This window comes from Chionomys nivalis, chromosome 11, assembly GCF_950005125.1.
Source record: "Chionomys nivalis chromosome 11, mChiNiv1.1, whole genome shotgun sequence".
NCBI lineage: Eukaryota > Metazoa > Chordata > Mammalia > Rodentia > Cricetidae > Chionomys > Chionomys nivalis.
Genome location: NC_080096.1, coordinates 3,730,223 through 3,755,861, shown reverse-complemented (window position 1 = coordinate 3,755,861; position 25,639 = coordinate 3,730,223). Strand labels below are relative to the sequence as shown.

Genomic DNA, 25,639 nt, shown 5'->3' with positions numbered 1-25,639 from the left:
GGCGTGCCAGTGGCAGGAGGCTGCGCTGCCAACCTTGTACATGGCTCTGTGTGACCACACGAGGGCCGTCTCAGCACAGGCGTGGGGTGGCCTGTGCCCTTGTCACTCTGAAAGAGTCTTGTCCTGTCTCATGGCAGTGCTGCAGCGGGCGGGGGATGGCGCAGTCGCTCCTGCCTTTGTGGCAGCCCTGTAAGCATGGATGGGCTCTTTCGATTTCCTCTCTCTCCCGGGTGCAGAGGCCCAGGGAAACCTGGTGTCGTGAGAAGTTTCTGTGATGAATGGTGATGGTGGCTCTGATGACATTCCTCCTCTGGGGAGGGAGGGTGGCGATCCTGAGTCCTTGTTTTGAAGGTGAAGAAAGCAGGTGCATGGAGCATGGAGCCTCCCCATGCACAGCCCGCGGTGGTGAGCCTTGCTGTAGGCATCGCTGTGCTCTAGGTCAGCAACCTTCTCTGAAGCCAGCACAGAGACAGGTGGTCTCTGGAGGTCCAGATGCACCTCTCCCTTCTCCTTGTCCCTTTGTTTTCGATCTGCATTTAGAGAGGGCTTATCTCTGTTGCACATCTGCTCCGCTCCCTGTTGGCGATCCTGACTCGGTCCAGCATGGGATCTAGGTTGCCAGGTTGGACACAGGGCCTTCCATTTTCAGTTCTGGGAGTCACAGATGGGTGGCCCCTGTAGAATACCCAGTGGCTGCGAGAGACCGTTCTCTGATGCTGCTTCTGTCTTTGTCTTGGATTTGACATTGTGTTACCCTGGGTTTCAGTTGCCCCAGGAGCCCAGATGCACTCAGGTTTCACTGCCCCCTGCCGGTCAGGTATCCTGAGCCCCGACACAGACCTTTGTCCAGGAGATCCAGGATCCAGGCTTGTTCCTGACTTGTTTACCTGTGCTGGTGGGAGCCACATCAACTTGGCCAGCTCAGCCTGGGCAGCAGTCTTGATTTGCCTTTGGTTGAGGCTGTGTGTTGGGAGTCAGTGAAATGGAGAGTGTGTAGGCTTAGCTCATGGTGGCCAGAGCATGGAGGGTCCTGAGGGCGAAGCCTGAGCTGCCTGCTCTGGCTTTTCCCAGCTTGTTGCTATGCTCAGTGCAAACAGCAGAGGCCAGTGATGGCCCAGTGACAAAGCCCGCTCCACAGCCATCAGCGCCTCTTCACACCAGCTTCCTCCTGTCTCCTGACACCAGAACACAATGGAGGAGATTGTGCTCAGTTCCCTTTGCTGTGTGTGGTATGTGTCTGAACCTGTGTTGTATGAGCTTGACATGCTCTGGGTGGGTACTTAGCATGTGCTGTGGTTGTGGTCACTGGCTGTCTAGTTGCTCCGGCCACATGCCTATAGGGACAGATGACCAAGATGCTGCTTGTCTTTCAGCGGTGGCTCTGAGGCATTCGAGGTACTTTGCCTATTAACCATGGCTCAGGCAGATCTGCTGTGATGTTAAGGAGCTACCAGCAGCAGGGGGCTGCACTCGGGGCTACTGAGCCCATGTGGTCTATGTGTGGCCAGTAGATGGCTTGAGCGATGCTCTGGTATGTTGAGCTGGCACATGGTGGAGGGGGTAGGGGTGGGTGGGAGATGCCATCCCAGAAGAGACTTGGAACGCCAGAGACGTGCCTTGGTAAACAGTGACTCTTCACGGGTCCCTAGTCCCTGGTCTTCTCCATTCTACACTCTCTGAGATCTCCCCTGGCAGAGAAATTGCTTTTTGCTTCCTTTCAGATGGTTAATCATTCAACCTCTAGGAAATGCTTTTCAGAAGTCTTCGTGGTAGTCACGGTACGGCACCGTTCCCCATGTCTTCTAAGGTGGACATAACTCTTCTCCAATTGTTTCCTTGGCTGAGTGGGGCTCTCCACACACAGCTCCACCCAGAGCAATGACTCCTTCCCCAGTGTGTTCCAGTCCAGGTGCTGAGAAAGCGGCAGGGCGGTTCCTGGTCCTTGATAGCGACATGTATTTTCAGATCCAGGGATGAGGATGGAGCCCTGGTGGCTCTCGCTCCTCAGAGTCACAGAGCCATGCAGTGAAGGATGCTGACAGGAATGCCCTGACCCCTTCCAGAGCCCTGCTTCATCAGGTCGTATCCAGACCGTATACTGAACCCTCTCAGGCCTGCTACCTCTCACGGGGCCCACTCACTTCTAGGATCCGCCTAGCGTGGGGCCTGACAGGAGCAGTGTCTGTTGACTGTGGCTGAGGCTGGGTTCTCACTGTTTGGGGAGTGGCCTGCCAGTGACTGGGGACAAGGGACTTGAGGCCGGTTGCATCTGTCCTCTGGTGTCTCTTGCTTTAGGTTGGTGGCGTGTGATCACCCCCTTTTATAAGTTAGCCAAGGAATTGCTCTCCAGCTGGAGGGAGGGCAAGCTTTGGGCCCAAGTGCTAGGTTTGTTACCGTTTGCACATGGGCCAAAGCTGGGGTTTCAGGAGGGTCACTCAGCCCTGTGACCATTGCACACCGTTTGCAGAGATGTGCAGTTGAGTGTGAGCCATGACGATCCCGGCAGCTGCCCATGAAGTGGGGTAAGTTCCCTGGTAGATGGTGTTTGAGCACCCACCGTACCCATCTGAACATACAGAGACTGACAAGCTCCTGTGTAACCTTCCAGCCAGGGTTCAAGTTTGCATTGCCCCTCTGGAAGCACTCCCGTGGAGGGCTGGGCTGCTCTCTCTGGCCTGTGCTGACTTTACCATTATGACACCTTCCCGGCAGGGCCAGCTTCCAACTTCAGGACTGAGCCTGTGAATGTCTTAGGGGAGCGTGGGTTGCATAGAGTTGGCCCAGCTTGGGGTGGTCATTGTTGATGGCCACAGGCCAGGAGACCTGAGCCTAGGCTGAGGCAGAGTCAGTAATGGAAGCCGCAGAACACATTTGTGGATTGTTTGCCTGAAGGTCCTGCATTAAAGGCTTGTTGTTATTATTGTTGTGCAGGTATGGGGTGAGAGTGCATGTGTATACACATGTGTGTGCATGTGTGTATATGTGTGTTTGTATGCGGTGTGTACATGTGCATTTGTGCACATATGTGTTTGTGTGTGCACATGCGTGCACACGTGTGCCTATGTGCTTGTATGTGGTGCATGCATGTGCACATGTGTGTGTGCATGTGCGCACATAAGCATTTTGTATGTGATATGTGTGTATGTATGTGCACACGTGTTTGTGTGTGCATTCATGTATGTATGTATATATATGTTTGTGAGCATGTGTGTGTGTGTATGTGCGTGTCGTGTGCGTGTGTCTGTTGCACAGGGGTAAGTGGGAGGGTCATCAGGTTCTCCTTTTATCTCCACCATCCACTCCGAGCCCACTCTGGCCCGGAGGTGGCAGCTTTTTTGCCTAGGTGCTAGGGACCGGAACCCAGGCATGGCAAGAACTCATATGCATGGAACCACCTCCTCAAACCTCCAATGGCTTGTTTTGAATTACTTCTTTGCACGATGCTGGTTTAATTTTTTGCAGCTCTCTGCTGGTCCCGTGAGCATGGGTAGCAGGTTGGCTTAGCTGTCAGCAGGGCATGCTGAGTGAAGCTTCCTAGAGGCTCACTGTCAGAGCTGTCTTCAGTTCTGTCATTGTGGGCAAGAAATGGAAACCTGGCCCCTGGGCAGTGGTGTCTGTTTCTGAAGATGAAGGCATCAGGATGATTTATTAATCTGTTTACCCCTCCAGGGAGGAGCCATTGTTCATGAGAGAGTTGTGACACGGTGTGTGTGTGTGTGTGTGTGTGTGTGTGTGTGTGAGAGAGAGAGAGAGAGAGAGAGAGAGAGAGAGAGAGAGAGAGAGAGAGAGAGAAGAGAGAGAGAGAGAGCGCCCCTGCCTTCTCTTCTGTTGGCGTGACTTTCACCACAGGGGATTTGATGGGCTTGACTCAGACTTTTAATCATGCTGTTTTAGTTGACACACAGTTTTCTCCTCAAAACGTATGGCGTTATGTTAATTAAATTCCCCGGGCTTGGAGGGCTGCTCACAGGTGTCAGTTGTGCGCTGTCTGGGATTCTGCCCAAGCGTTTGCATGCTGGAAAGCTGGGGCGGTTGGGGGGTGGGTGGAGGGGGTGGAGGGTGCCCCTATGCACCATGCTGGAAAGCTGGGGTGGTCAGGGCAGGGGGTGCTCCTAGGCACAGGTGATCCAGAAGAACGGAGAAGAGCATGTGTTCGTGTGTCCATCTCTGAGAGGCTTTTGCTTCCCCAGTTGCTCAAAGCTCTTGGCTCCTGAGCAATGTAAGCATTTTCCTAGTTGCCCAATCCGCCATTTATAAAGCCTTTGTGCTTTGAATTTGTTGAAGACTGATGTGTTTTCCAGGCTCCTTATGGCCTCTTTAGCATGGTCCCCACACTGGATGTTTGGAAAAGAACATATTCTTAGCTAGGAATGAGACCCATGTGCCTGAACTTGGATGGCTTTTCAGTGTGTTTGCTGAAAGATGCTGGGACTGGCTAAGATGGGGAAGCTCTGGTTTTGGCATTTTTCCCTCTTCTTTTTTCCAAGGCCGTTGTCTTGGTGGCAATGAAAGGCGGTGCCTAAGTGGTACAGTATGCTTGTTCTCGGTGCTTTGCTTGGATTGGCCCCCACTGGTCCCACTGCTCAGGTGGAGCAGTTTCAAGGTGACCTCCAAGCTGGGCAATGCCGACTGCTTCCTGTGAAAATTTAAATGTTTGTTTTACTGCCGAAAGAGAAAGGGCAGTCTTCTCAAAACCAGTATGTACAGGTGTAAATATGCAGGTGAGATTGTGACAGGCTCAGCAGCCCAGCAGGCTCTGCGAACCGCCACGTCTGGGAGCCCGACGCATAATTCCGTCTCAGCCCTGCCACCTGCCAGCTCTAAGTGGTCATTATTTCATCATTCTGCAATAAAAGATAATAGAATAACGATTTATAGTTCGTGGCTGATGTTTTAATGCGTCCCTCTGTTATCCCGGCTGACAGTCTATGATTACAGTAACCACTTTCTGGGTGACACCATGCTAATGACTACTTAATAGGAGAGTTAGCCCGAATTTCAATCCCATGGCACTGGTCACCCTCTGCCATGCCTGGCGCTGTCTGAAGGGGGTGCCTTTGTGCTCAGCTGCGGCCAGACACCCCGGCTCTGAAAGGTGGCAGCATATGGAAGCCAGCCCAGGACATGAGGCCCTGAGGTTGGCAAACCCAACCCCTAGCTCCACCTCTGTCTCTTATGTTTGTGATGTGGCCAATTAGAACTGGAAACAAATGCATTGAACCAAACCAGAGGTGTGTGTGCGCTTGCGTGCGCGCGCACACATGCACATGCTCTCACGTTAGAGGGAAATGGATTTGCCTCAGCTGTCCCGAGTCTTTCCCTTATATGCCTTCACCCACCCAGGGGCCAGAGATTTCCGTTTGCACTTGGGAATAGGAATGTTATAAATGAAGGCCCTTTAAGAAGAAATTGACTAATATCTACTAGGTTCCAAAGATCTTTTAATGAAAATACATCATACCATACTTGGGGTGCAAGCCTGTTCTTTGGCACTTGGGAGATGGAGGCAGGAAGGTCAGGAGTTCAGTGTCCTTCTCAGCTACATCATGAATTTAAAGTCGGTGTGGGCTGCTGAGGCCTCTGTCTCAAAAAGCACACAAAACAAAACAAACAAAAATGGAGAGATGGGTTTATTGATTAATAGGACTAGGCCCAAGTTCAGTTCCCAGCACCCATGGCTCACAACCATGCTCCAGGGGATCAGAGTCCCTCTTCCGGCTTCTCGGGGTGCACATTGCTCCTTCCCCCACCCCATACACATGTCTAAAAAAAATAAAGCCCTCATGTATGTTACTAAGGGCCTAACTCCCTCACCTCCCAACCAGATCTCAGCTGATTTTCACTGTGAGAGGTGCTGGCTGTGGGCTTTGGATCTTCTCTTAATTTAGGGAAGGCTAAGAGTTCTTGATTGAAGCACACTTAAATGGGACTCCATAAAACATACATATCAGGCAGGGTGAGAGTCAGCATGCCAAGATGTGGCCCAAGTTTCTATGCTGTGCAGTGGGCCGAGGCTCGGGTCCACTGTGCCTATCAGTGTTTTGTGGTGTGTGTGTTGTGTGCGTGTGTGTAGGCATATTTATTTGTGCATACACAGATTTGTGTGGGTGTATACATGTGTCTGAGTGCCTTTGGCTGCCTTAGGTTGATAGGGGAATGTGACTTGGCCAGTTTGAACCCCAGACAAGTACGTTGAACTGAACAAGGAAGGGATGATGGCTCTCATCCCGTTGGGGCACAGTCCCTCGGTGAAATCCAGAGCACACTGATATGCTGGTCTTGCTATCAGCTATCTCTGGGGATCTCATCTCTGCTCTCCAGGGTTGGAGTCACACGTGGCTGCCCACCTACCTAGCACTTACGTGGGCTTCTGAGATAGGGACTCCAGGTCCCAAGCTTGCACCTCCCCAGCCTGTGAAGGTTTGGTCGGGATGCTGTGCCCTCCTCCCGCACAAGGGCACTGGGCGGAGCCTGACGCCTGTGTGCCCTTGCCTGTCGGTGCCTTCGCCAGCAGCCTCCGCTTTCTCTCTTGCAGCCGTTCTACTTCCACACCACCTTGAGCCACCCGAACATCGTGGCCGTGGTGGAAGTGGTCGCTGAAGGCAGGAAGAGGGATGGCTCCCTGCAGGTGCTGTCCTGTGGGTTTGGAATTCTTCGCATCTTTGGCAATAAGCCGGAGTCTCCCACCTCTGCTGCCCAGGACAAACGGTACCTTCTTTTTTTCTCTCTCTCTCTTTAAAGATTTAATTATTTTTATTTTATGTACATGGGTGCTTTGTTTGCAAGAATATCTGTATAACACGTGTGTGTGTGTGTGTGTGTGTGGTACTAATTCTAAATTAGTCAAGGAGTCGCTCTTGTCTGTGGGGTGAGAAGCAGCTTTGGTTGAGCGTGTCGGGTTGAATGGGGTTTGTCCGCAGGCCCAAGCCCTGATCTGCCGCCCATTTTCAGGATTTTAGGCAGGCTGCCCGCTCATCTCTGCACAAGAGGCAGCAGGTGACAGTCGAGGGCCTGCTACACACCAGGCTGTTTAGAGACTGCATGTATCAAGACGGATAAGCTCTATGTAGTCCTTCCGACCAGGGTTCACGTTCACACTGCGCCTCTAGATCTGAGTTTCTCAGTGCGGGAGCTGCTCCCCCAGGCCTGGCCATTCTTTTCTGTGGAACCATCTTATACACTATAGGATTCCTGGCAGTGCCTCGGCCACCACCAGAATATGCCAGGAGCAGTTTCTGCCCAGTTTGTTGACTAGATATACCCCGCAGATGTGCGTGGGAATGCCATGCCTGGGTAAAGACGCCGCTCCAGTCGGGGCTGGACAGTGTCTTCCTGGGATTTCGCAGTCAGGCTGTTTGTGTTGCTTTCTAGCTTAAAATTATTATTATTATCATTATTGTGTGTGCGTGTGTGTGTGTGTGTGTGTGTGTATGCACGTGTGTGCGCCATGGAGACCAGAAGAGGACATCAGATCCCTTGGAGATAGGGTTTCAGGTGGTTGTGAGCAAGTGCCCTTGACTACCTAGCCATCTCTCCTGCCCTTTTTCTAGCTTCCTGCTCCTTGGGCTGCAGGTCTGTGAGGCGTGTTTAAAATGACATGGCAGGCTGGCCCTGCCCTCAGCCACCCCTGTTTCTGCAGCAGATGTGACCAGCAACATTTAAGAGGCTCTGGGAGGCAGGGTCCCAGGGGCTGTCCTGGTCATAGGAGATGGGCCGTTGACATGGTTTCTTGGTTCTGTCTTTCAGGTTGAGGCTGTATCATGGCACCCCCAGAGCCCTTCTGCACCCACTCCTCCAGGATCCCATAGAACGTAAGAGCCTAGCCTGGTCTTGGCAGGTGACTTCCTGCACGCTCTCTGTCTCGCTCTGTCTAGTTGTCTTTCTCGGTCTGAACCCTTTCAGCCTAGCAGACTGTGCGGTGGTTCTGGCCCCTCTGATACAGGCTGGCTTTGGTTCTCTGTCTCTGACCTGCCCTCCGGTACCTGCCTCATGTGGGGCCCTGCTGCCTGCAAGGCTGTGACTAAAAGTCAGCTTGAGCATCTTCCTGTCCTAGCCAGGCTTGGGAACTGCACAGCTGGTTTTATGGCTAGAAAGACTGAATTGGTCAGAATTAAACTTCACGATTGTGGAGTGGACGTGGTGGTGTCCTGGACACTTGGGAGGCTGAGGGAGGAGGATCCCTTCATTCTTGGAGTCCAGGGTCAGTTTGAGTAATACATACAGTGAAACTGTCTCAGAAACACATACAGAGCCACGGAGATGCTTAGTCCCTGGAACCCAGCTAAAAAGCTGGCACGGTGGCACCTGCTGGCACCTGCTCATATTTCCAGCAGCAGAGAGGTGGGAGATGAAGACGGACAGATCTCCGTAAGCTCATTGGCCAGCCAGCCCAACCTACTTGGTGAAATCCTAGGCCATGAGAGATCCTGTGTGAAACAAAAAGTGGAAGGAACCTGAGGAGCAGCACCCAAGGTGTCCTCTAGCCTCCATCTTCCTGCACCAGGTGCACACGTCCATACACACATGCATGCGCTCACTCACAGTGCAAGCAAAAGCCGAGAGACAAGATCTTGTTTCAGTTTCAACAGAGAGAATGAATGCAGCTTGGTCCTTTTTGCCTTTATTTTATTTTTGTTATTTTGAGACAAGGTGTGCTGTGTGTAGCTAGGTCTAGCCTGGGACTCGAGACAAGGCGTGCTGTGTGTAGCCAGGTCTAGCCTGGGACTCAAGACAAGGCATGCTGTTTGTAGCCAGGTCTAGCCTGGAACTCGAGACAAGGCGTGCTGTTTGTAGCCAGGTCTAGCCTGGAACTCGAGACAAGGTGTGCTGTGTGTAGCCAGGCCTAGCCTGGAACTTGAGACAGGGTGTGCTGTGTATAGCCAGGCCTAGCCTGGAATGCGCATTCCTCCTGCATTCCATTGTGAAGACGGGTGTGTGCGGCATGTCTGACGTCATTCCTTAGGAAACAAGCTGTCTGTTCATGGTGCTTGTTGTCATTCCTGGGTTTTAGCTCTTTGATGGGAAATACTCTCGCTTTTAGCCCCTGTCTGCTGCTCCTCCCACAGAGAGCAAGCACATGACGCTGATGGAGAACTGTAGCCTGCAGTACACCCTGAAGCCACACCCACCCCTGGAGCCCGCCTTCCACCTGCTCCCTGAGAATCTCCTCGTGTCTGGTCTCCAGCAGATCCCTGGCCTCCTTCCTCCTCACGGGGACACAGGTAAGCTGCCCTTGGATCTGGCCACTGTGAGTCTAGGTTAGCTCAAACCTCAGAGGATCTGGGCTCATCCTGACAGCTGATGGTGGCTGGGCTGCCCACGTGCTCCTTAGCTCAGCGTGTGGCCTGGTGGTGTGGTGGGAGAGCGGGTGGCAGTGACACTCACCACTCAGTCCCGTTGTGAATGTGTCAGCCTCTAGCCTACTCAGCATCTTTCCCTGAGAAGTGCTGTGGCATCCACACTTCCTGTCTCCATGGCTGTGCCGGGAACACCGCTGTCACTGGCTCCCTTCACTCCTGGGTCACGTATCAGTGACATTGTCATGACTACTTATTGGTTGTACTGAAATACATATAACAAAGTTGACCACTGTAACCATTTTTAAGAGGGTTGTTGAAGGGGCACTAAGCAGCTTTATATTGTAAAGATTTGAAGTTATACTAACAATCCTTACTCGGCAAATCCTGGTAAGACTAGACATCCTCCCGTCCACACTCATCCCTGCAGAGAAAGCTGCTACCAGTAGCTTTGTGTTCCTGGCCTCTGCTCTCTTTGCTGTGTGGTCTCTTCAGCCCATGAGTGAAGAGCTTCCTCCTAGCCTTGGCCCCCTGAAGGCTGGGGAACAGCTTGGCAACAAAGCCAAGCTTGAGACTCGGGCACTTTGTTCCAGAGCCATGGTGTCGCAAGATGTGACCCAGAGATGGTTGCTACACAGAGACTCCCAAACCTGCCCAGCCTCCTTAGTCCTCTATGATCTTTTCTAGAAGGTTCTACCTGCCACTGTGGATCTCGTGCTTGTGGTCATCTCCCTCTCCTCTGTGCCGAGAGGGTCATGATTGTGGTCGTGACCCTGGGCCCTTGATGGGGTTGGCCAAGGGACCATACTTCCTGTCCAGCCCAGACCCTTTCCAGGACTACCAGGCTCTGTCACCATCCTGGCTCCCTAGTGTTGGAGAAGCCGCTTGTTGGTTCCTGGCCGTGTGGCTAGCTTAGACCCAAAATAATCACACAGAAACCGTATTAATTAAATCACTGCTTGGCCCCTTAGCTCTAGCTTCTTATTGGCTAACTCTTACATATTAATTTAACCCATTTATACTAATCTGTGTATTGCCACGAAGTCATGGCCTACCAGCAAAATTTCAGCACATCTATCTCTGGCGGTGGCTCCATGGCTTCTCCCTGACTCTGCCTCCTTTCTCCTAGCATGCCATTTAGTTTTTCCCGCCTACCTAAGTTCTGCCCTATCAATAGGCCAAAGCAGTTTCTTTATTCATTAATGATAATCACAGCACACAGAGGGGACTCCCACATCACCCTAGCAACTCGTGGCCTTCTTCTGTGTTGTTGCCATGTAAGACTGGGTGTGTGGTACTAGGATGATCCCTTCAAAAGTCTTGGTTGTCACCCACCATTGTCTTAACTGTGTTGTTCTCTTCCGTCACACCCATGCATGTGACAACGCCCGTTCACGGCAAGGTTGTTGGCTTGCTCAGCTCTGGAAAGATGTCCTCGTCGGCAGCACATCCAGGGCGCTCCCTGCTTTTAGGTTCTCTATGTGCCCACCAACCATTCACCAAAATGGCTTTTCAGCCCTCAGGCTGTGGCTCACAGTTTCCCCCTCATTCCTGGGTGTGTGCCGCACGCATGTGAAAGTTCTCAGGTAAGGTGGTGCAGGAGACACTTCCTGTTTACCTCAGGACTTGGTCCACACCACCAGCCTTTGGGATGACACCTGTTGGTAGACTGGCCTCTGGTGGGGCACCGGAGACTTCTGAGCCCTGTAGTCTCTTTTGCTGAATGACAGTAGTCCCCTGGGATTGGCCGGTTTGATCTTTATCAGAAGTGCACATATGGAGAGTCAGGGTCTGTGCAAGCTTGTTTCCTGAGCCTGCCCTCATTCCAGTCACACTCCCTGCTCTAGTAAGCAGGTGAAGGTTTTGGCCAGACCCCACCCTTCTCCTGCGGGCTGGTCTGCTCTGGTCACCGGCCTTCAGGTGGTTTGGCGGAGCAATGTGAGAGGCTCTTGTCAGAGCTGCAGCATCTCTGCCCAGCTCCTCACTGGGCTCTGGTCCCAGGCCCTCCACCTGCCTGTGCTCCTAGACATTAAGGGGTAGCCTCTTCTCCCATCCTCATTCTGTCTCCCTTGTAGCCTGCTTGAGCTTGACTTCTCTTCCCACTGTGGATCCTGGGCAGTCTGTCTGTCATTCTCTGCCATGGCTTTCCCTTGTTGGCAGTGAAGTCTGTGCAAGGCCAGGCAGGCTGCTTGTCTTTCATCCTTGTGCCTGGTTGTTGAGCATTCGAATGTTCCATGGCATAGAGTTGACCCACCGTCTGTCCGAGGCAGTGTAAGCCTTGTGAGGGCAAGGAGGTTGCTGTGTTCCCCTTCTTGTTTCTGTAGAAGCAGATAATGCAGACATATAAGAAACTGAATCGCAGAACATAGTGGTCTGCTCTGTAGAGAGGAGAGAGCGGGGAGTCGAAAGAGAGCTGTTGTGTCTCTCACGTTCCTCTTTCCTGGCTCCAGCTCCCCTCCTTTTCCTTCTCTCCCATAGAATTATCTGGCCCTGCTTTGCTGTAATGTTCTGCTTGGAGTGACCTGATAGCTGGACGTGCCTCAGGGACCTCCATGCCCACCACATGGGCCCTTCTTTCTAGACACCGTCTAAGGAGCAGCCACACAGCAACCTTTCTGTCTCTCGTCAGGACAGCGGGTCCTAGGGCTAGGGCACCACCTCACTGCTCAGGGAACCATTGAGGGCAGTGATTTCTTCCTCCACAACCTTTGATATAAATGTGTAAGTGATCTCAGAAAGCATAGGAGGTGGAGATGGGAGCAGACGGATTCCACTGCGTTGTGGGAAGTGGCTGGCTGCTTCTGGGGAACTGAGGAAGACAACATGCCCGGAGCCTGCCTTCAGCATGGACACCGAGCCCTGCTCCAGGGCTATCCTCATCTCCCCTGTCCCCAGGCAGCCCCAGGAGGTACTTCTGGGTCAGGGCAGAGGATTTTCTTGTGGTACCAGTTGGCATGTTTCTTCCTGTGTCTGTAGCAGGGACATTTACATATCTGCACGGTTCAGATGACGCAGGGTAGGTCAGCAGCGTGAGTCAGAGCCGGCGTGGTCTTGCTGGAGCCAGCAGGTGCTGGGTGAGCTTGGTTCAGCCCGCCTAGCCCTGCGGAGGTTCTGGTGTGCTGTCTGAGCAGCCTGAGACTGGCGGGAACAAGGTTAACAGAGCCCTCTTCCCACTCCAGGAGATGCCCTGAGGAAGCCCCGCTTCCAGAAGCCCACCACATGGCATTTAGATGACCTCTTCTTCACCCTCTACCCCTCCCTGGAGAAGTTTGAGGAGGAACTTCTGGAACTGCTCATCAGCGACCACTTCCGGGAGGTAACTCATGTCTCACCCTGCTGTAGTGTAACCTGATCCTGCCGCCTGTGGCAGGGCTGGGATGACCTATGTTTGGTGTTGCTGGGTGTGGGGGTTCATCCTGGGAGGTGTCCTGCGTGTGGGGTTCATCCCAGGAGATATGATCCTGGACTTGGAGGTTCGTCCTGGGAGGTATGATCCTGGGCGTGGGGTTTCATCCTGGGAGATGTGGTTTGGACTTGGGGGTTCATCCTGGGAGGTGTGGTCCCAGTCGGAGGGGTTTGTCCTGGGAGTTGTGGTCTTGGTCGTGGGGTTCATCCTGGGAGATGTGGTCCTGGGCTTGGTCCTACCCTTTGCCCTTTTGTTTCCTGGCTGAAGAGGGCACTTCTTTCCCTTCCTGGCTCACCAGATGAAGTGCATCTAGGAGGGGCCATTTTCCCAGGCCACACCTTGAGCAGACCCTCCACTCTGTAGGGGGTACTGATAGCCTGCAGCACAGATGTTAATTCCCTGTTGATTGTGAAATAGTTTTCCTTTAAAAGCGAATTACCTCATCAAATGAGGGAAACAGAAGACACTTAGCAGCTACCAAGGACCTTCAAGGCCAGGTGACTCATTTGAGGAGGTGGCTGAAGATGGCCCCTCATGGTGGTTTTCTGTAAGTGGTGTGCTCTCATAAGACACTCTGAGTCCTGCCCAACTGTGTGACACAGCCCTATCGTCCCCCGAGAGCCTCTGTTGGGAGCCTGTTCCGATCTTGTCTGTTGCTTCTGAACACGTGGGTTTGTTCTTGTGCTTGGGTGTGGCTTTTGGGGATCACCTTGGGCTGGGGCATTGAAGTGGTAGTTGTGAGGCAGCACGCGAGCTCCCGTGTTGGCCTCGCTCGGGCCTCACTCACCCCCACACAGGATGCACTGGGTTCTCTCTCCGGTCCTGTCTTGTTGCTGACCAGTCAGCCTCATGCTCTGGGCCCTGCTGCTCTGACAAGAGGTCCTCTCAGATGCTCTGTGTACTGCGAGAGCCTCCGAATGCCTTTGCAGTTGGGGACTCCTGTTTCCCAACTGTCCCAGCTGTGGTCAGAGTGTGGCCTGCCATAGCTATATTCTGCCCTGCCATAGGTCAATACACCTTCTTTACTAACCAATGGTAATAAAACATATTCTCAGCACACGGAAGGGCATCGCACATCAATCTTGAGTGGGAAGAAGATCTTCAGGCTACAGGAGGTTACACTGGGATTAGCTGGTAGTGACACTCTCAGGTCATAGCCTTTGCGCCGCATGTGCAGTCTCCACCATTGTGACTGTGGGCCTGGCTTGGGTGGTGGGCAGTAGCAGTTTGATGCACACAGAGGCTTAAACACCTCTAATTCCCCAGGTGCAGGTGCTTCTGACCTTGAGGCTCGTTCTTGCTAAGCCGGGAGGGACACCTGTCCATTTGTTAGGGTTCTGTGCCTTTCTCGCTAAGCCAGGAGGGACACCTGTCCATTTGTTAGGGTTCCGTGCCTTTCTCGCTAAGCCAGGAGGGACACTTGCCCATTTGTTAGGGTGCCATGCGTTTTTTACCAAGATGGAGGTCTGTGGTGTCTAGCCGTGGCTTTGGGGCAGACTCAATTTCTGTCAGCTTGTGACTTGTTGCCTGAGCCTGCATCCTCTTCCCACCCCACTTCCTCCTGAAGGACAGAGTGGAACCTGGGGGTGTGTTCTGCTCCTGGGTCCCTCTCCATCACTGTGGTGCTCATCTCTAGGAGGTGGCTCCCAGGCTCCCAGAAGGATCTGAGGTCCATGCGTATGAGGTTGCTGCATCTTAAGTTGTCTTGCTAAGCTGTCTGTGTTTGATGAGGAATTCCCCATGTGCCTGGGGAAGGCCACACTGCTTGGGGAGTAATAGGGTACCCAGTGTGCTCAAGCCAGTGGCCATTGCTGTGTCCTGCCCACTGGACGGAGACTCTTTTACACTCAGTGCCAGTCCACCTGGGAGCTTTGTGGACTTCGTCTTGGCTCACCCCACCTCCTCTGGCCACTCTCTTCATGGCCATGCAGGACGGTTTCTCTGTATCCCGTGTCTCTTGCAGGGGGCCGGCCTGCTGGATGGCGGTACCCTAGAGGTCCTGGAGAGACGCCTGCACGTCTGTGTCCACAACGGCCTGGGCTTCGTGCACAGGCCCCAGGTGGTTGTGCTTGTACCTGAGATGGACGTGGCCTTGACACGCTCGGCCAGCTTCAGCAGGAGAATCAGCGCCTCTTCTAAGAACAGGTATCTCCCCATGCTGAGGGGCTGAGGTGAAATAGGGATGTTGAGCGTACAGGGTGGGCTTGCCCTGTGGGGTGCCTCTCCATCACCCCTCTTCCCTTCTGCTCAGTCACACCTATCAGGCAAAACCTCAGGGTTGTGCACTTAGGAAAAGCCGCTATTTTTGCTGTGACAACTTTGGGGCTGGAGCTTTAGAAGCTTCCAGCCGAGGGCCTGAAGAGCCCCTCGCACACCTCCTGGAGCAGCCCTGGGGTTTCTTTTCCAAAGGTTTCACATCTTACTCTGTTGAATCTCATGTGCCGGGCCCCATGCAGACATCACTGTAGGCCGCGCAGGGGTCAGCTGTCACACAGGGCTCCCTCGCCTCTGTGGCCACTCTCAGTGACTTGACTGTCTCCCCTGAAGGCTGCCTCCTCAAGTCTGGAGGTGGAGCTAGTGGTAAATGCAGTGACCACTGTAGGCTGAGCATAGCAGACCCATTGTGTCCTGGAGTCCCTGGTATGCGGCTGCTCGTCATGGGGAGGGACACAGGTGGGAGGGAGCCCACGTTCTGACATCTGACACCTCCTGGCTTGTGTTTCCGACCAGCTCTGGAAACCAGGCTCTAGTTTTGAGAAGCCACTTGCGACTCCCGGAGATGGTCAGTCATCCGGCCTTTGCCATCGTCTTCCAGCTGGAGTACGTGTTCAGCAGCCCCTCGGGAGCGGACGGCAGTGTGAGTCTCCTTTATGGATCAGCTTCTGTGCAGTTAGCTTCGTGCCGAGGGGGACTGGCGGGCACCAGTGTCTTCTCTGCATTAAAAGCCTTGGTAACGGCACAGCCTGTGGGGCTAGGAACCAGCCTCTTTCTGCCCTCATCATCTTCATGGGGACTGGACGTTCTGCGATGGTAGGATGCTGCCCAGAAAACTTCATGCACCAAAGCATCTCTAATTCATAATTATTGAGCCGGTAATTATTTTGAAAAACGAGGCCATCTTGCTACATTTTTCATTTGCTGTTAAGTGTAGTGGAAGGTCGAATCTGCATGAGTGATAAGCGGCTTTTTAGAGTGAACTTTCCGTGTATCTATATCAGGATTAAAAGTAAGAATTTGTAGTTTTTGTTGAGAGAAGTGGAGCGGGTAGACAGCTTACATGGGGCACAGAGTCACTGGGAAGCAGATCATGCTGCTCTTAAGACTCAGTTACTGTTTGGAAAATCAGATCATTTGGCACTAAAGCAACAGAAGATTGATGGACACTGTGGTGAGGGCTTCATCGCGGGCCAGTTTCCTAAAGAAGGGAGTTAAGCCTGGGGCGGGGGGGGGGATTGGAGCCCACTCGTCCACTGTGCTCTCCACCTTTGCTGATGCCAGAGCCCCGACTCCCGTGTCTTCTGCTCACACGGGGCCTTCCTGGGGTCAACCTCAAGTCTTGGTCACTTTAGCGAACAGCTTATCACCTACTGCCTTGTTTATCACCAGGCGTTTTACCTCACATGTGCTGTGCAGGTGCGCATGGGTGGTGCGGGTGTGCGTGGGCGGTGCGGGCGCGTGTGAGTGGTGCAGGTGCGCGTGGGTGTGGGCCGTTGTGGTGGACTGTGGGAGAACCAGGCCTGTGAGGTGCCAGCCTGTCCAGTGTGACTTGGGAGGCAGAGGCAGAAGGATCGGATGCTCAGGACCTTCTTCAGCTGTATACAAGTTTCAGGCCAGCCTGGGCTATGTGAGATCTACCCATGGCATAGCCTTGTCCATAGGCTCTACTGGCCAAGGAGGGGCACCCAGCACCCAACAGCGCAGCCCCACCGCTGTCTTATTTGTGTATTTACTGATGTTCTTTGGTTTAACGGAGAGGTGAGTGCATGCCATGTGTGTGCTGGTCTGTGGGCAGGGCCGACTCCCGGCCGTCACCTGAGTGATCTTTGTATTACTTTTGCAGTGACAGAATACCTAAAGACAGACACTACGGGAGGAAGTGAGGGTTGACACTGGTTCGAGGGTACCCATCATGGTGGGAAAGGCATTGTGGTGTCAGTGGCTTGCCAGGGCGACTTCAGGAGCTTTTGAGGCCGCTTGCTCACATCAATGGACCAGGAAGCATGGGTGGGGGTAGGGGGATGGATGTGCAGTCAGCTGCCTTCCCTTTTTAAATCCAGTCTGGCCCCCAGCCCATGTGCGTGTGACGCCTACATTCAGGGCAGGTCTCCTCATTGCCTGTTGTAATAGGAGCGGCGGGGCTGCGTCCCCGGCACCCAGCCGCCCGCATGGCTAGCTTATGCCCCAAAATAATTACACAGAAACTGTATTTTTTTAATTACTGTCTGGCCCATTAGCTCCAGCCTCTTATTGGCTAGCTCTTACATATTGATCTAACCCATTTTTAATATTTTGTGTAACACCATGAGCTGGCTTACCAGGGAAGATCTTAACCTGTGTCTGTCTGGAGTGGGAGAATCATGGCGACTCCTGACTCAGCTTTTTTTTCCCAGCATTCTCTTCTGTTTACTCCACCCACCTAAGGTTTGGCCTATCAAATGGGCTAAGACAATTTTCTTTATTTAACCAATAAAATTAACTCCTCCATCAATTGCCCAGTTAATTCACTTGGGGTATCTTTTTCTTTTTAATTTCAAGGCCACAGGTATCTTTTAAATTTTCATTTCTGATTTTGTACATGTGTGTGTTACACACACACACAAACACACGCACATGCACAGGTGTGGAGGTCAGAGAACAGCTTTGGGAGCTGATTCTTCCCTTTCACAGTATCAAACTCTGGCTGTCAGAGTAAGCCACAGTGTCCTTACCTGCTGAGCCATCTGCCTGTCCCCACCGGGTGCTTCCTTATCTGACCATGTTGAGAATTGCAATTAAACATCACAAACTTAACTGGGGTTTGGTTTGGGTCCATGGAGTCCTCGGCCTCTGGCCTCTCACTGCAGCTTGGGGCCCTGGTGATGCCTGGGTCCTGCTCATCCACAGGCGGAAAGCCCTGGAGCATTTGCCTCATCTACATCTGTTCTCCCCCCCCCCCCATCCCATCACTGTCATAGAACAGGGGGAGTGGCCTTCACTCAGGCCAGATGGAGCCCTGGGTACCAGAGCTGCCTGCTTGTAGCTCCCTCTGCTCTGTATAGTCTGAGACTTTGCTAAACATAGAGCTCACGTTTCTTCTCGTCTCCTTTTTTAGGCGAGATGAGATTTGTAGCCAGTGACTGCCCTGAGGTCCTTCTGTGATGGGCCCGTGTTTTTATTAGAAGCCCTTTTGATTATCTGCGCTGCAGCAGCCAGAGGACCCTTGCTTGACTCCAGTCCCTCACACTGATTTGGGGCCCCCTCTGAAAGCATCTTTTCTATCAGTTACTGTTCAGAGTGTGTGTCTGTGGAGAGCGCCTTTGCATCCTGTGTGACGGTTCTGAACCCTGCGTCCCTTGAGAGCATTTTATCTCCCTGGAGTCAGGAAAAGCCAAGGACCTCAGGTGACCAAGAACCTGTGGCCCTGCCCCCATGACTGTGCAAACACATTGTGCCAGACATTGTAGTAAAGCTCTGTTTTTGTGTGTGTATGTGTGTGTGTGTGTGGTGTGCTTGCATATGTGTATGTATGTTTGCATGTGTGTGTGGTGTGCTTGCATGTGTGTATGCATGTTTGCATGTGTGTATGCATGTTTGCATGTGTGTGTGGTATGCTTGCGTGTGTGTATATATGTTTGCATGTGTGTGTGTTGTACTTGCATGTGTGTATGCATGTTTGCATGTGTGTGCTCCCATATATGGGGGTCTGGGATTTGTGTCTGGAGGCTTCCTTGAGCATTTTCCACTTATCCTTTGAGGCAGGAGCTTAATGTCTTAGGGTTGCTATTGCCGTAATGAAAACCATGACCTAAAGCAACTTAGAGAAAAGGGTTTGTTTGATTTACACTTCCACATCACTGTTCATCACTGAAGGAAGTCAAGACAGGAACTCAGACAGGGCAGGAACCTGAAGACAGGAGCCGAGCTGATGCAGAGACCATGGAGGGGTGCGGCTTACTGGCGTGCTCTTTATGGGTTTCTCAGTCTACTTTATTGCAAAACCCAAAAACAAAAGCCTAGGGTAGCTTCACCCACAATGGACTATCCCCACCCCCACATCAATTAATAATTAAGAAAATGCCCTACGGGCTCACCTGCAGCCTGATGTTAAGGGGTCATTTTCTCCGTGGAGGTTCCCTCCTCTCAGAGGACTAGCTTGTGTCAAAGTGGACCAGTGCACTCACCAATGCAGCTAGCTAGCTAGTCAGCTTGCCTGGAATCTCTATTATATGCCCTCTGGAGACAGGCCCCCACATCCATCCCTGTTTTTGTGGGTTGTGGGGACCCGAACTCCTGTCTTCTTGCTTCTTCAACAGCCATCTCCCCAGCCGCTATGTTTGTGTTTTGTGACTTTTTATAGTTACAGATGTGGGTTTTGACTGCTTCCTGTTAGATGTGTTCATGGACATTTTGTTTTCCATGCTGGTGTTCTGCATGTGGCATTTCTGTCCTTTACATCTACCGTGCCTGTGGTGCTTGTGTGGATAGTCTTGAGTAGGTGGCCAGGTCTCGTGAAGCATCCTCACATACTGAAGTTAGACTCTGCATCTGGAGGAGTGGAGTCGAGCAGCTGGTACCCGGGGCCCCACGGTGATACCACGGCAGAGCTCTGGCTTTCAATCAAACCCTCCTGTCCTGATCTTTCACTTTTGTTAACGTGTGGCTCTTTTGCCTGCTGCCCATCCTTGTGTGTGTACACATGTGCGTGTGTTTTTCTGCTCGTCCTGCTGTCTCTTCAGCCTTTTTCTCTTCCCTCCTGCTTCCCTTGACGTTCAGCTGGTAACGCCTGGGTGAGTCTTCCCATCCCCTGCAGCCCCTGCCTGAGACGGCCCCTCCTTATACCTCCTGTGGCCTGATTTCAGGTATCAGGGATGAAGTTGTCATCAGGGTGCTGCTTCAGCAGACCCTGTGGAGGACCAGTGCCACAGGAGGGGGTGCTAGCCCACAGGACCTCACCGGAGAGGGAGAAGGAACAGGAGGAGGCTGGACAGGCTCTCCAAGGGAAGCAGAAGCCAGGGCCCAGTGCTGCCCATGCGGCTGCTTCCTAGATGGGTGGCGGCCACACCATCACCTCACGGTCACCTCTGCAACCAGGACAACCTCTCTGGCTTCTTCAGCCCCGACAGGCCGACAAAGGAGTTAGAGTTTTGCTATCCCATTAGCTGATCAGGAGGGTTGTTCTAGGCCGTGGAACTTGCTTTCACTGCTCATGTGTATGGCTAAACATAACCACTGTGCTTAGTTGAATGAGCTGAAAATGTTGCCTAATAAACGATCCCTGTGAGTCTTAGTGATATCTCGTAGGCCAGGTCATACATGGGGGAGCAGATGATGTTAATACGGGCCGTTAGGCTTCCCTTGCCCCTGTGAATGCGTGTGAAGGGAATTAACTGGCAGTGGCTGCCAAGTCCACTGCGCCTCTCATCTGTGCTAGGATGCTGCGTGCAATTGATGCTACTTGGTGCGGACCCTCTGCTGGAGGGCTGGCAGGGAGGAGGGGTGGAGGCTCATGCCACCACTTCCTGTTTCCAGTATTCGTCACCTTGGGCCTCAGCCTTGTGAGGTTCACCTCAATGGCCCAGAACTCAGGTCCTTTTGGAGGAGTGGTTTCTGGACTTAGGCTGTCCGCGTCTGGGTGGGTGGACTGTAAGCCCTGGGTTCTACCTCCTATACTATCTGGGTCTCACGGCTGCTCTCTAGCTGTGGGTTCGAGTCTGGGAGGGCGGGCGGTGAGCCCCAGGTTCTACCTCCTATACTGCTTGCCTGGTTCTGTGGGTTCTGTGTTAGAGTTCAAAGGACAGAGCCTTCCCCTCCCACCATGAGACAGATTGCTCAGGGTCCTGGCTGGGGTCTGAACTGTGGACTCTGCAGTGGCCTTCACAGTGCCCACGCTTTCTTGTCACCTCCCTTAGAGGTTTGATGACCTCCTAAGTCACTGTGCTTTGCTTGCAGAGGACTCCTTGACTGTCATTCCTGGGATGCTAGCTGTGACTTGATGTGTGTGTATGTGTCTCTGTGTGTCTGTGTGTGTGTGCATACACATGCATGCGTGGGTGTGTAGGAACTGGAACTCCAATGGCTGGGCTGGCAGGGCAGCAAGCCGCAGAGACCCCTGTATCTTACCTCCCAGATCTGGGATTACAAGGACGAGCGCATTGCTGTCTCCATCCCTGCATGTCTCTGGCTCCATCCGAGAGCCCTTCCCAGACTTGTCATCCACTTCCAGGGAGCTCAGCTACCCCGGGATGAGCTCATCTCACGAATGCTAATCGCATCTGCGCAACCACATGCTCCAGGGAGCAGGATGGGACAGATGTACCATGAGCCACCACTCAGCCCACCACTGGGACTCTGGGCGGTAGCATCTGTGGGGGGGGCGGTGTCAGAATTCTGCCCGTGGCTTTGCTGACTTCAGTTCCACAGCAAACCCTGGCTCATAAGCCCTTCCGTGCCCCTTTGGCTTTTTTATAGCTAAAGGAAAGCTGTTTGTTTCAAAGCAGTTTGGGCTTCTCTCTTTCTTTTGAGGATGCATGGATTCTAATTCTGATCTAAATTTGGCAGGAAAAGAAATAATAAAGCCAGTCACCATTTTTATTTTTCCTTTTGAGTTGTGGTCATCCCGTGTCACCAAGGTTGCCCCTGAACTCCTTGTCTCACAGAGTCCCCCTATCTCTGCCTCCTGTGTAGCTGGGATGCAGGGCTGCACTATGGTACCAGCCAGCCTTTAATCCTAACCAAAAAAATTGTGGCCAGGGGACCCCAATGAGTGGCCACGCTTGCTCTGTGCATGTGCTTGGCCCCAGCAGTAAGGACTGTGGAAGGGCCTGAAGCAGGAGCCTCTGGGCTGCCTGCAGGAGACAGGCGCATGTGTGGAACCGGCTGCCACCAGCTCCCAGTTATCATGTCGGGGTCTCAGAAGTGATCAGTAGCTCACAAATCATCCCTCGCTGTTAAAGGCAAAAGTGAGGAGAAGCGAGTGTTGATCTAACTGACAGATACTCCACACGCAAGAGGTTTATATTGATTGAGGACCAAACAGCCACAGAGAACCGTGAAATTGGAAAATTAGATGTCAGGATCACCTAATTTGAGAAACGAAGCCAGAAGGCGTCGCACTGATCGCACGGATGCTTGGATGCCTGTTTTATTTTTGATCCCGCCTTGAGCGACTGCGTTTACAGAAGCCATCCAGCCACTTCTGAGTTTAGGCTGTTTTATTGGCGAGTGTTCTGGCTCCATGTGTAGTGATTGTACTTTGAGAGGCTTGGATCTGTCACCAGTGCCAACTGACGCCCTGCAGCTACCCAGCACCTTCCAAAATCTGTCCTGCCCACGCAGGGGTAGCGTGGAGGCTGGGGCAGGGTGGAAGTCAGGGGCAGGGTGGAAGCAGGCGTTTTCCCGTGTGGCAGAATCTGATGGTAAGGTTCCCACTCTCTGGATTCTTTGCTTATACTTCAGGTTGTTGTTGTTGTTGTTGTTTTTCCTCACCCAGTGGCCAGGAATCCAGACCCCATAAACACTGACAGGGATGTGAACATGGCAGTACCTAGTCCCACCCTCTGAAGCCTGACTGTGGGGAAGGACCAGCCCTGCTGGTCTACACAGTTTGAAGTCTAGCTCTCAGCCCTAACTAGGCTGTGTGTGACCCCACCACTGATTTCCCACTCGGTGACTGCTGTGCTAACTCCTGTGGCTGTGCTTTGTTTCCCAGGCAGCCTCGTCCACCTCTCTCTCCAACTTGGCATGCATGCACATGGTTCGCTGGGCTGTCTGGAACCCTGAGCCGGAAGTAACCCCAGGAAAGGTGACACTGCCTCTTCAGGGTGGGATCCAGCACAACCCTTCACACTGTTTGGTCTATAAGGTGCCTCCAGCTAGCATGAGCTCTGAGGAGGTAAGTACTAAGTAGGTGTGATTCTCATATGCTTCTAGCAAGTTCATTTGTGTGTGTGTGTGTGTGTGTGATATTTGGGTACAGTCACCCTTGAGAGTGCATATGGATGCCAACAGTTGACATTGTGTGAGAGCGTGTGTATGTGTGTGTGTGTATGTGTGTGTGTTTGTGTGTATGTGTGTGTTTGTGTGTATGTGTGTGTATGTATGTGTATGTGTGTGTTTGTGTGTATGTGTGTATATGTGTGTGTGTTTGTGTGTATGTATAAGTGTGTGTGTGTTTGTGTGTGTGATATTTGGGTGTAGTCACCCATGAGAGTTCATATGGATGCCAACAGTTAACATTGTGTGAGAGCGTGTGTATGTGTGTGTATGTGTGTGTTTGTGTGTATGTGTGTGTTTGTGTGTATGTGTGTGTATGTTTGTGTATGTGTGTGTGTTTGTGTATGTTTGTGTGTATGTGTAAGTGTGTGTGTGTTTGTGTGTATGTGTGTGTATATGTGTGTATGTTTGTGTATGTGTGTGTGTTTGTGTATGTTTGTGTGTATGTGTAAGTGTGTGTGTGTTTGTGTGTATGTGTGTGTATATGTGTGTGATATTTGGGTGTAGTCACCCATGAGAATGCATGTGGATGCTAGCAGTGGACATAGGAATTTTTTCCAGTATACTTCCCCATCCTATTTTTGGACACAGAATCTCACTGAACTTGGGACTTGCTGATTGGAGCTAGCATGCCTGGATAGTGAACCCCTGGGATCCACCTGTCTCCCCTCCTACCACCAGTATTGAACTGGGGTTCTCACACTTTCTCAGAGGCGCTTTACCCACCGAGTCTACATTTATTTAATTATTTATTTAACGCTACAAATTGACTAGTATGCTTCTAGCATTTCATGAACAAACCTCCCCTGTGTCCTGGATAAGCCCTCAGTGCTCGCTGAGTTGTGGTTAGGCCAGTTTGGCTCCTGGGTCCGCTGACCCTTCTTCATCTCTGCACCTCTGGAGGCCTTGCCGGACGAACCATTTTGCACACTCTGTGCACACTCTGTGTACACTCTGCGGGGTTTCTCCTCTGCTTGTGTCCGTGTTTTGTGCCTCAGGAGGATGTCACATAGTTTTTGCCAGAAGGGCTCGTGGCACGAGAACTAGGTTTTGGCTGGGCTTTAGGGTCACTCTGGACCATGCCCCTCTTGGCTGGGCTTTAGGGTCACTCTGGACCATGCCCCTCTTGGCTGGACGTAGGGTCACTCTGGACCATGCCCCTCTTGGCTGGGCTTTAGGGTCACTCTGGACCATGCCCCTCTTGGCTGGGCTTTAGGGTCACTCTGGACCATGCCCCTCTTGGCTGGACGTAGGGTCACTCTGGACCATGCCCCTCTTGGCTGGGCTTTAGGGTCACTCTGGACCATGCCCCTCTTGGCTGGGCTTTAGGGTCACTCTGGACCATGCCCCTCTTGGCTGGACGTAGGGTGTCTGGTCCACAGCGGATTCTCAGATGAAGAAACCAGCTCAGCTGTGATATTCTCTGAGTTCCAACCTGGAAAGCCAGTAAGGCCAGGAGAGGCTGGAGGTTGTGTGTGTCACCCTGGCTGCCTTGGCTGTCCTGGCTGTCCTGGCTGTCTTGGCTATCCTGGCTGTCCTGGCTGTCCTGGCTGTCCTGGCTGTCCTGGGTGTCCTGTCCTGGCTGTCCTGGCTGTCCTGGCTGTCCTGGGTGTCCTGTCCTGGCTGTCCTGTCCTGGCTGTCCTGTCCTGGCTGTCCTGGCTGTCCTGTCCTGGCTGCCCTGCCCAGGTTGTGGTCATTTAAGTCCACTGACCCAGGGCATCATGGACAGTTTTGGAACTATGACTTGCCTCTGGCCAGTGTCTGGGGTCCATCTTGGCCCTCTAGGCTATGGCAGCCCCTGACTCCTGCAGTTCCGTGTGGTGCCTGTAATGTGCCTGTCTCATCCCTCCGTCCCCCTCCATGGTGCCTGTAATGTGTCTGTCTTACCCCCACCCCCACCCCCCTCCGTGGTGCCTGTAATGTGCCTGTCTCACCCCCCCACCCCCCTCCATGGTGCCTGTAATGTGCCTGTCTTACCCCCACCACCAACCCCCTCCGTGGTGCCTGTAATGTATCTGTCTTACCCCCACCACCAACCCCCTCTGTGGTGCCTGTAATGTGTCTGTCTTACCCCCACTCCACACCCCCCCTCTGTGGTGCCTGTAATGTGCCTGTCTCACCCCCTGCCCCTGCTCCCCTCTGTGGTGCCTGTAATGTTTCTGTCTCACCCCCACCCCCCATTCCCATTCTGTGGTGCCTGTAATGTGTCTGTCTCAGCAGTGTGCGGAGCCTTTAAGCTCATTTCCTCTCTCTCAGGTAAAGGGCCGTACCTGTCATTTCACAGTGTCACTCGTGTGCTGACTCTAGCTACAGCAATTGTTTCCAGTCTTGTTATTGGCCATCTGACTGATGCTCTGGGGACCCGCATCAGGGGCAGCTGACGTGCTGTTCCCTTATTATGAGCAATGTCTCTCATGGGTCCGTGTTTTGCTGCGTTTTCATATGGTCTAGTCCAAGCCCCTATTATGAAATCACCGCCAGAAATCTCAAAGTCATTACCATTCTCCCTCTCTCCATCTTTTAGATCATCTCCTTCCTTCCCTCCTCCCCTATGGATGTGTCTCTCTCTGTTTCTGTGTGGTTATATGCCCCTGTGTGTGTGTGCGTGCGTGTGTGTGTGTGCGTGTGTCTTTCTGTGTGTCTTTCTCTCTGTGTGGCTGTCTCTCTGTCTCGTTTTTCTCGGAGTCTGGTGTTAATGTTTGTCCTGTTTACAGCTTATCTCGCCACTTTGTTGCCTTTCCCTTT

At 52.6% G+C, this 25,639-nt stretch overlaps 1 protein-coding gene across 6 annotated transcripts in view; it reads left to right on the top strand.

Annotated features, from left to right (window-relative positions):
- The window catches only part of Nphp4 (nephrocystin 4), an 81,748-nt gene that overhangs the window by 12,265 nt on the left and 43,844 nt on the right, over positions 1–25,639 (top strand). For 4 of the 6 annotated variants that reach the window (XM_057784064.1, XM_057784063.1, XM_057784065.1 and 1 more), the window contains exons 4-10: positions 6,536–6,708; positions 7,747–7,811; positions 9,066–9,221; positions 12,476–12,612; positions 14,666–14,847; positions 15,433–15,559; positions 22,610–22,792. In XM_057784064.1, the coding sequence (XP_057640047.1) occupies positions 6,536–6,708; positions 7,747–7,811; positions 9,066–9,221; positions 12,476–12,612; positions 14,666–14,847; positions 15,433–15,559; positions 22,610–22,792 (1,023 nt within the window). Of the gene's footprint in view, positions 1–6,535; positions 6,709–7,746; positions 7,812–9,065; positions 9,222–12,475; positions 12,613–14,665; positions 14,848–15,432; positions 15,560–19,674; positions 19,689–22,219; positions 22,317–22,609; positions 22,793–25,639 lie in introns of those variants that run through there. The other 2 variants (XM_057784069.1, XM_057784068.1) reach the window with 2 other exon arrangements.